Source organism: Oryza glaberrima, chromosome 11 (genome assembly GCF_000147395.1).
Source record: "Oryza glaberrima chromosome 11, OglaRS2, whole genome shotgun sequence".
NCBI lineage: Eukaryota > Viridiplantae > Streptophyta > Magnoliopsida > Poales > Poaceae > Oryza > Oryza glaberrima.
In genome coordinates this window covers 16,392,559-16,403,881 of record NC_068336.1, presented here as the reverse complement: position 1 = coordinate 16,403,881, position 11,323 = coordinate 16,392,559, and the positions used below count along the sequence as shown (strand labels likewise).

Below are 11,323 nucleotides of genomic sequence, written 5' to 3'. Positions count from 1 at the left end.
ACGTACGTGGGTACCTACGCTTCCCCTCCACATTTTTCATTTTTCCCTTTCTTCTTTTTCTCCATGTATACGCTTCCTTCCCTTTCTTATTATATCATGCGCCTTCATGAGACGATTTAATCACAAGAATTTTAAGTATCCTGCTCTCGCATTTTTCATTTGTAGCCATACTACAAGCAATAGTTTATTATTTACTCGAGAAAAAAACATGATTCAAAAGTCGTAAGTACTAAAAATTTGTGAATGGATTTTTAAGATACCTTAAGAAAAATAAAACCCTTAAATTATTAAAAAATTATTACAGTATTCAAACTTTAGTTTTCCCTTAATCTATGAGACAAATTTTTTTAACAAACAATAAAAATCTTACCTTTCATGCGCGCAGGCCACCTTTCTAGTTGTACTAACATTGATCTCTCAATCAATCTATCCGATGATTATCGCAGTAACAATCCTTTTCTTTAGTAATTGTGTAATTATTCGCTTTTCCTTTATTGTTCTAGTCCCACAGTTCCATCAAGAAAAAGAAAACCGTGTCCCAGTGTTAAGGTGGGAGTGGGACACCAGAAGCTGTTTTGCATTCTCCCTCCAATCCCCTTTCGAAAAATTGCAGTCTTTGAATTGATGTTCTGCTTCTACAGAGTCGATAGCAAAAGGAGAATTAAGATATGTGGCCATGTAAAGGCAGAAGTACCAACTAAAATAGTACATTTAAAAAGAGGACTGTTATTACAAAGATCCAGGACTGTAGAGTTTTTCCAGCTGGCTTTGAAGTGAATTAGGCACCCGAAGTTGGGGAGAACAACGATTTACGCATAGTATCTTGAGGGAACTGAGGCTGGCAAGTGCATCACAATTCTGCAAGTTAGGGCATACTAACTCGAGCTCTCTAAGTAAAGGCAGGCTATGTGGCTCAAGATTGATTAACTTCATGGTATCAGACGAAATTGACAATTCTTCCAGCTTTAAGTGTAAATTCATCAACTTGTGAAGTACCTCTTCTTCAAATTCAGTACTCATATGCAAGACGGTGAGTGACGGGAAGTGACCAACTGCAACCAAGCTTTCACAGCCACTCAGTTTCAGTGAACGGAGGGACGGGAGAGCCGGCAGTTCCTTCAGTTTCTCGCAAGACGAGATGCTTAGTATCTGAAGGGTAGCTGATGCAGGAAAAGTAACAAGATTTTTGCAATCACATAGTTCGAAGCTACGCAAGCTTGAGAATGGAACCGATGGAAGAGAGCTCAATTCAGAGGCACTCCAGATCAGCAGTGTTTCCAGGGACGAAAACTCGCCATCATGCACTTCGGACCACTCTGAGAATCGATTCATGTCTTGGAATCTCAGGTGTGCTAAGGAGCGGAACCCTTTGACGCTTGGATCAAGGCTGCAAAACACCCGACCGATGTTTTCCACGTACTCCATTTGGCGGATATCAATGGATTTGAGAGAAGGTAGCTCACCTAGCGTTGGAAGGTGCTGAGATTGACAATTCTCTAACCGCAATTTTGTTAATTTGGAAAAGGAAGCACTGCCCAACCAGCTGGGATAATTTACCTCATTCAAATTCTTCATCCTTAGTACTTTAAGACTCTGATGATGTGGTCTTAGGCTCTCAAGTATTGAGCCACCAGATACAGTGCTAATTGCTTGATTAACATCAGCTTCCTCTTTGTGAACTTTACAAATCCCTCCACTCTCAAAGTCCAATTCTAGTATCTCGAGGTCCTTCTTGCTATGTAAATGAGCTTCATTTACATCTTGAATACTAGATACATTACAAAGTCCATATATGTGCAGCCTCCTTATTTTGTTCATATTCCTCAGCTCCCTTAAGTAGCAACCACATTTCCAGAGGTGTATATTAGGCAAATTTTGCAAGTTAGCTAGCCGCCCAATTCCATGTAGACTATATGCTTCACAGTTCAGTGTTTGCAAATTGAATTGCTGGGACATTGAATCAGATATTACTAACTTTACCTCGTTGCAGCTTCTTATAAGCCTGAAATGACGTAGTAGTTTCATGTCACCCATGAAGTCAAGCAACACATTTGCAAAACTGTCATCTATGACTTGAATGATCCGAAACTTTTTACAGTTCATAAACAATGCTTCTGGATTTTCGATATTAATTCTCCTGATCAATATGATTACTCTGAGAGATTGCGAGGCATTTGATATTTGAGTACTCCTCTTACATTGTGGATGTGGCATTATGGACATATACCGAGCACCCTTTGGAATTTCAACATATCCATCTTCCTCGAGTCTAAAGAACTCTTCCCCAGCTAGAAAGCACGCAAGATCATGGACAAGATCATGTATAGCCATGCGTCCGTGGGTATCGACTTGTTGAATCAATGATCGCTGAACTAATTGAGTAAAATATAAACCTCCAATTTCATTGCTGTTATCAGTTCCGTCACACTGAAGTAAATGAAGTGACTTCCACAACCAAACAACAATACTTTCATCGAAGTAAGTATCTTTCGGATATAGAGAAAGGGAAACAAAACAAAGTTTCAGGTGCATAGGCATGTGCTTGTAGCTCAACTCCAGGGCTGGCAAAACTTCGTTCTGTGACCGCTCCAAGTCCCATAGTTCACTCTGCAAAACATCTCTCCATTTCATTACATTGGTTTCAAAGCGCAATACGCTACCTAGAGTCTTGAGTGCCAACGGTAACCCCTGGCACTTCTTTGCAATCCTCTGGCCAATCTCTACTAGGTTTGCTGGACTGACATTATCATGCTCAACAAACGCTGTTTGCTTGAATAACAACCAGCTGTCATCAGGATTTAAGTAGTCTAAATTGTAGAATGGTATTGTCTGAACTAACCTTGCCACTGCCTCACTCCGAGTAGTTACTATAATGTCACAACGCGTAGAGGCAAAAATCGGCATACACAACGACTTCCAGTAATCACTTTGCTCATTCCAAACATCATCCAAGACAAGGAAAACCCTCTTGTCCTTTATCAGGTTTTCCAATTGACCCTGGAGCTCACTAGATTGTATATAATCACAGTTTCTCTTTGCTATTGAACTGAGAATTTTCCGCGTTATGTTATTCACATCGAAATGCTCTGAAACACAAACCCATCCGAAAAGATCGAAAGCTTGACGCACCTTTGGATCATTGTAAACAAGTTGCGCTAACGTTGTTTTACCCAATCCTCCCATGCCAACAATGGCCAAAACTGACATGCAACCTCCAATGCGGCTTCCTTCCAAGGTCATCATCTTCTTGATAACGTTCTCCTTGTCTTGGTCTCTTCCAACAATTATAGGCGCAAATACAAAAGAGCTAGTCTGCCTCAGACTATTGATATCAGGGATAATCCTTCTGTCCCCATCATTCTCAGACAAGGTGAAACTACCATAGTAGCCTTCGATCTCACCAAATCTTTGTATAACTTTCCTTGCTCTGACAGTCAACTCTTTTGGCACTGGAATTATGCCAGCCTCAATGAAGTAATCCTCGTCATGTACCTTTTCACAAATAATACAAAAAACATCAAAGAGGGACTCTTAGTCATCTACTAGTATCATGCTGACATTTTACTTTTTTATTTTCATTTCCCTAAGGGATTTGTTAAGGGTTCAGACTTGAGAGTCAGACTAGCTAGTAAAGAAGCTTAAATGCCCTAATACCTGCTCATCATGTATAATTTCAGAAAAAAAAAGGAAGTCAACTAATACGACTATCCATCTTCAGGGATTTCTTGAGGGATTCAGACGCTTTTATTGATTTGATGGGGATAGATAAAAGAACTCCCTGTGTTTTTTACAAACTCACATTTGAAAATTTTGACTAATACTCCCTCCGTTCCAAAATATAAGGCACAACCACCCTTAATACTAAGACCAAAAACCAATTATTATCACCTCCTAATTTGTATCACCCTAATAAATAAAATGCATGCACCCAATAGAATTAGAGATCTTAAGGGTGGAGTATTTTAAAAATTCATAATTTAATAGAGAAGATGTACTAATTAATTGCATGTATGTATGCACGACTTATATTATGGAGCATCTGAAAAAAGTAGTTATGCCTTATATTATGGAACTGAGAGAGTAATTGGAGTAAAGTATATGTGTTTAATGTCATACATGCAGTATTATTAGATTCATATTTGAAATTATTTTAATATGATGTTAATTTTGTAATTATTGATAATATATTATAAAAGAAATAAATAAATGTAAGATACATATATTTTACATTTTAGAACGAACCGAGTCCGCAGCAGCTTTGTGAGATTAAACAGAAGCACACAAATTACTACTACATTAATTTAGGCTGCATTCGGCAAGAGTAGTTAGGAACCCACTTCCCTCTTTTTCCGCCTGCACACTTTTTAAACTATTAGACGGTGCATTTTTGAAAAAAATATATATTAAAGTTGTTTAATAAAATCATATTGATCCATTTAAAAACTAGTTAATTAATCACGTGCTAATGGATGGTTTCGTTTTTTGTGCGGGACGAATTAATTTCTTGCTACTGAACACAGCCTAAGTGTGGTATATTATCATCTAGTGAGTTTCACGAGGTCCCACCTATATATTAAATGTGGTATTTCCTCTGTTTCAAAGTAATTCTCATTTTAGCTTTGTTACAAGTCAAACATATCTATTTTTGATCAACAAGTTATAAAAATTCATACAGTTAACAGCATATGAATTATATAGAGAGTAAATATCAAGAATTAAATAGAGAGTAAATTAAATATTTCATTAGAACCTGAGGAGATATATATCTTAATACTCATTGGTTGCATGCGTACATGCACTTCTTAAGTTTTGTTATATGCAAGATGAGTCAATTTCTCCTTAAACTTGGTGATAAAAGTAATAGAAGTAACTTGTGTATAGAAGGAGCGAGTACAAACTTAGAACAGCTAAAATTTTGAAAAGCATAGAGTATTTTATCATCTCCTATTGAGTTTCACGAGGTCCCATCTACTTGAATGGTACGGATTAAATAGTTAACTACAGTAACATTAGTTTAAATTTCTATCTCCTAGATGCAGCGGACTACCAATTAATTTACCTTGTGGATCTTGCGCTTCCTGCTGCTGCTGCTGCTGCTGGCGCCGTCGCCGCCCTGAGCGGCCGTCGCCTCCACCTTGCGCCGGGTGACCTCGTACTGGTACTCGTCCACCACCTCCTCCGCGTCGTAGGCGAGCTCCTTGATCTCCTCCAGCCGCAGCTTGGCGGACTTCTCCCTGGTGTTCCAGTGCTGCTCGGCGTCGCGCAGCGTCGCGTGGATCCTTCGCATGGTCCTCTCCAGCGCCCGGAGGTCTTCCAGCCCCCCCTTCACGCTACCGTGGCTCGTCTCCACCGGCAGCACCGCCGCCGTAGTCGCCGGAGGAGGCGTTGGATTGTTGGCTTGCAGTTGCAGCAGGGAGGAGAGGCTGTCGAGTGCACCTTCGATTGCTATGGATGCAAACAGTCCGGCCATTTCTTGGCTGTGGTTTGACCACCAGCTTGATTAGCTATGTGTGTTGCTTCTGTTGCAATAGCAATTGGCTGCAAGGAAGGGAATGGCATGGCAGCTCCTTCTCAGCCTCACTCACCAACTAAAAAGGACGGGAAAAAAACAAAACTCTAATTAACCTCCCCATCAATCATTGGGCAGTAGAAGCAGTAGGAGCAGGGATTAGCGGTGGGGCTGGCGCACCAACCATCCGCTACTGAGATCAATACTGAAATACTGGCACGATAGCAGCTACTACTTGCATGTTCAGTCTGCAATATTTTGAAATTTTATCGTCATTGCTCGGATGTGTTACAAAATGATAGGAAAACAAACGGTAAAGAACAAATAGATCAATCATATAAGACACAAGATTTAACGTGAAAAACCCTTCTAAAACAAGAGAGAAAAAACCACGAACGCCAGCTAGCAAAATATCTCCACTATATCAGGGTGAGGTTACAACGTTGCACGGTGGCTTACAAGAGGTATATATTTAAGGTGAAACTCTAAAAGGTAAATGAAGTTGGATCACAACTCAACTGATGATGCAGCATGTAGCCACTAAATGGGTCCCTCCAAAAGAAAAAATATAGGAGTATCTGAAATGGTTTAAAAGCTGCTAGCTGTACAAAAAACATTTCCAAAGTACTAGTTTTCAGGATTTTGGTGAGGATCCATGCTGGGATTTTGGAGCACCCACCAAAGTGCCAAATAAACACACTCCATTTGAAAAGATGTATCAAATTTAAATAGTAGTATCTTGTACTATAATATTTTGTGACGAAGGGAGAGTACTGTACGTACTCCCTCCGTCCCATAAACAATCTAATACTAAATATGATACATCCTAGTACTATTGTAAGGCAGTAACTTAGTTGAAATCTGTACATTTGAAATGGAAAATTGGTTGTCTGATGATCTTTACCATATAAATAGTCTATAACGTTGATTAAAAAATCATTTGTGATATTCAGCCTTGTGCATCCGCCACACCTATAATTTTTTTCTTTTAGAAACACAGTATAAACGCAGGCGTCCACAACACGTGCACACGGATCCTTGTGAAGGCACGCACACACATCCTACCCCTGGGATAGCATATTTTGTACGTAGCCTACCACTGAAAGAATAATTAGCCGTAAATATGAACACACATGTCAAATTTAGAATTTAAACTTGGGTGAGTTGGTTCTACCACGAAAAATCTAACATGTTGAGCGACGCTCACTTCGATCACACCTATAATTTATTAATCCTTTCATATGGCCAGGGTCCACCATAACAAATATTTTATCTCTTTTTATTACCGTACACCATAATGATCTTTTTTTATAATACGTACACCACCAACAATAATTTGCTCTTGCTTTTGATGAACTAACCTTTGTACGACGGTAACAAAGCACCCACCCATTCCCATTCCCTTTTCCTTGCCTTAGCTGCTTTCCTCCCAGCTTGCACTCTAGTTGACTCATCAGAGAGAAAGATGGCTGAATTGTTCGCATCCATGGGCGTGAAATGGGCACTTGACAAGCTCTCGTCCTTGCTGCCAGCAAGCCTGCAAGTAGCAACGGCGCCGTCAACGACAAGCGAGGGCCTGGAAGACCCTCCGGATGCTGGAGAGGACGATGCGCAGGATCCACGCCACGCTGCACGATGCGGAGGAGCACTGGATCATCTGCAGGGAGGAGTCAGCGAAACTGCGGCTCATGGAGCTCAAGGAATTGGCCTACGACGCGGAGGATGTGGTGGATGAGTACGAGTACGAGGCGAACCACGTCAGTATGGAGGAGTTCGAGAGGAGCGTTAATACCTGCGACGGCAAGCGTAAGCACCATATAGTACGCCTTCACCGTCTCTTCCCTCATATGTCTTTGATTCTTCTGCAAGCATGTAATAATTAATTTTTTCGGCCAACTAAGTCAATACTACATAAGTACATAGGCCGTGTTTAGTTATTTTGGCAAAAAAAAATTAACGTATACGGACACACATTTGAAGTATTAAACGTAGACTAATAACAAAACAAACTACAGATTCCGCATGTAAACTGCGAGACGAATCTATTAAGCCTAATTAATCCGTCATTAGCAAATATTTACTATAGTACCACATTGTTAAATCATTGTGTAATTAGGCTCAAAAGATTCATCTCGCGATTTACATACAAACTGTGCAATTGATTTTTTTCGTCCACATTTAATACTCTATGCATATGTCCAAACATTTGATGTGACGAAAAAGTTAGAGGTTTGAAGGGAACTAAACACAGCCATAGTCATTATTTCATCAATGCAGTCCATATGTAATGATTATTGATATATCTGTGTGTGTACATGAAAAACTAATTAATTAGTTTACTACTTTCCTCTCAGAAAAGTAACTAAATTTACTGGTTAGTATATATAACTGCAAAAACATTGATCGTGCCAATCTAAAACTTGTGTAAACAAACCGTAAGTTGTCCGTATGATTTTGTCTTGAAAAATGGGAAAATGCATGTACTCCATCCGTTCCAAAATATAAGTACTTTTAAAGCTAAACACAGTTATTAAAAAGAGTAGGTAGAAGTGAATGATGGAGGGTTGTGATTGGTTGAATAGTGGAGGTATGTGGGAAAAGTGAATGATGGAGAGTTGTGATTGGTTGGGAAGAAAATGTTGGTGGAGAAGTTGTTATAGTTTGGGACAAATCTTGAGGGTTAAAAGTTGTTAAATCTATTAACTTATTAAAGGAATAGAAAAAAGAGCCTCCACATTGGCTGTCACGGCCTAGAAATTCTCATATTAATCGGAGAAAAAGAAAAACAGAGTCCATATAGAAATATAATTTAGAAATAGTTGAAATTCGGAATTAAAAAATAAGGAATATTAGAAGAGGATATATACTAGAGTCCATATAAAAATACAATTTATAAATAACTGAAATTCGGAATTAAAAAATACGGAATATTAGCAGAAGAGTATAGAGTCCATATAGAATATACAATTAGGACATAATAGAAATTTGGAATTAAAAATAAGGAATATTAGAAGTAGAGTATAGAGTCCATATATAGAAATATAATTAAGAAATAATAAAAATTCGGAACTAAAAAATAAGGAATATTAGAAGTAGAGTATAGAGTCCATATAGAAATACAATTAAGAAGATATAGAAATTCGAAATTAAAAAATAGAATATTAGAAATAGAGTATAGAGTCCATATAGGAATTTAAAACTAACTAAAATTCGGAATAAATATAATAAAATTAAAAATAGAGTTTAGAGTGTGTATAAAAATACAATTTACAAATAACTAAAATTCGAAATTAAAAAAAACATGGGAAGAAGAGAGTCTTAAGTTAATATAAGAATACAATTTAGAAGTAACTGAAATTCGAAATTAAAAATTAAAAAATATTGAAAGATAAGTTTAGAGTCCACATAGAAATACAATTAGAAATAATAAAAATTCAGAAATAAAAATAAATAATATTGGAAGAAGAGCCTAGAGTCTATATAGAAATACAATTTACAGAAAATTCGGAATTAAAAAATAAATATTAAAAGACGAGTCTAGAGTCCATATAGGAATATATATAATTTAAAAATAACTAAAATTTGATATTAAAACTAATTAATAACTAACACGTGTATAAAATACAATATGAATATTACACATTAGTAGTTTCATAAAGTTAGTACAAAATTTAAAATTATGTTGTCATTTTAATATATTTGAATAAACGTATATAAAATACAATATGAATATTACACATTAGTAGTTACAAAATTTAAAATTATGTTATCATTTTAATATATTTGAATAATATATTGTGAAAACATATATGCTATTATATGAGAGAAAATATAATGATGCTAGCCGCGTAATCTGTGCGGGCCACCATGCTAGTTAGTGTTAAATTAGTAAATCTCCTTCTTAGCTAATATATGTTTTATTCTGAAGGTAAATGACGAGCACTACCGCATTAAACCTGGCGTAGTTCCAGTTCCAAGTGAGTTGGCTGTTAGAGCAAGGAAGGTTGTAGAGAGGTTTACTGAGATGAAACATTACTATGATAGTTTTAGTCAGTCCAAAAATGATGGGTATCGGCGGATTGTCCCTGACTTCCAAACTGTGCGGCAAACCAGCTCTTTTGTAGTGGAAGAGAGAATTATTGGAAGAGAGCGAGAGAAGGAGATAATTATCAAAAGGCTGATGAAGTCCGGAGAAAGCAGCAGCGTTGCGTGTTGTATGTCTATATTTCCAATTGTTGGTATGGGGGGTGTGTGGGCAAAACAACTCTGGCACAACTCGTGTACAATGACCCAAGGGTGAACCAATCTTTCGATCTCTGCGCATGGGTTTGTGTGTCAGAGTACTTTGATACCAAGAACATTACACAAAGATCATCTCTTCGCTGACAAAGGAGAGCTCCAGTCTATCAGAACTGGCTGATCTTCAGGAGGTGATGGGAAATAAACTACAGGGGAAGAGATTTTCCTTGTCCTAGATGATGTATGGACTGAACGAAGAGATACATGGGAGTTGTTGTGCATGCCATTGTTTGCTTCAAGTGTATGTAGGATCATGGTAACGACCCGCAATGAGGCAGTGGCAAAGTTGGTGCAGACAATGCCTTTCTACTACCTAGACTGCTTAAGTTCAGATGACAGCTGGTTATTGTTCCAACAAGCTGCATTTTCTGTTGACCAACAAGATGACACCCCAGCAGACCTGGATAAGATTGGCAAGAATATTATTGTACGGAGTAAAGTGTAGGGGCTTGCCGTTAGCAATCAAAACATTAGGAAGCATGTTGTGCTATGAAGCTGATGAAATGAGATGGAGATATGTCTTAGAAAGTGACATATGGGACTTGGAGCCACCACAAAAGGAGATTCTACCAGCCTTGGAATTGAGCTACAGACACTTGCCTATACACCTGAAGAGATGTTTTGTTGCCCTTTCTCTATTTCCCAAAGGCTATTTAATTGATAGAAGCGAGGTGTTTGGACTGTGGAAATCGCTTGATATAATTCAATGTGATCGACAATTCGACATAATAGTGCCGCAAGACTATATTTCAACGAAATAGTTGACCGCTCATTTCTGCAAGTGCATGATATTCAAGGGCTTCACATCATGCATGATCTTATCCACGATCTTGCATGCTTTCTTGTTGCAGATGAGTTCTTTAGGCTCGAAGCAGATGATGGATGCATTGAAATTCCACCAAATGTTAGGTACCTGTCCATTCATTGTATATCGCGTGAAATGTCAGTTGCCTCACGTTCACTCAGAGCCATCATAGTGTTGAACAGAGCATCTGGGTATATAGAAAATCCAAAAGCATTGCTCCTCGGTTGTGAGAAGTTGAGAGCTCTTGTCTTTTACGAGAAGGAGTTCTTTCTAAGCAAGGCATTGGAGGGCTTCATGGGCAGTGCAAAATTACTACGCCATTTACATTGTGAATGCCTGCTAGATAACCGGTACGATATTTCTTACTGCAGGCTTGAGCTACACGGAATTCACAGCCTAATTAACCTGCATACTTTGCCTCAACTATATATCGGTCGTAACATTTGTAACATGGGAGAACTGATGAAGAGCTTGAACAAAATTAACGAGTTGACAGTAAGAGGACTGGCAGATTTAGATCGCAAGGAGAGGATGCAAAAGAAGCTTGGCTACATAATAAAAAGCACCTCCAGTCCTTACACTTGGACTTCAGTAGTGGCATTGATTTGGATGACAGCCCAGATTACAGTGAAAACACGGTACAAAGGGAACCTGCAATTACAGTGTCACGAGCTGCTGCTTGACAACTTGCGACCATATAACAGCCTAAG

At 38.3% G+C, this 11,323-nt stretch overlaps 1 protein-coding gene and 1 pseudogene across 1 annotated transcript; one reads left to right on the top strand and one right to left on the bottom strand.

The window, feature by feature from the left end:
* Positions 1–386: 386 nt before the first annotated feature.
* LOC127753696 (putative disease resistance RPP13-like protein 1) lies at positions 387–7,309 on the bottom strand. Its single transcript, XM_052279107.1, has 3 exons — positions 6,871–7,309; positions 5,060–5,757; positions 387–3,492 (listed from the first exon to the last, which is right to left on the bottom strand). The coding sequence occupies exons 2-3, from the start codon at positions 5,468–5,470 to the stop codon at positions 730–732; spliced, it is 3,174 nt and encodes a 1,057-aa protein (XP_052135067.1). The 5' UTR covers positions 5,471–5,757; positions 6,871–7,309; the 3' UTR covers positions 387–729.
* LOC127755720 (putative disease resistance protein RGA3) lies at positions 7,102–10,663 on the top strand (annotated as a pseudogene).
* Positions 10,664–11,323: the final 660 nt, after the last annotated feature.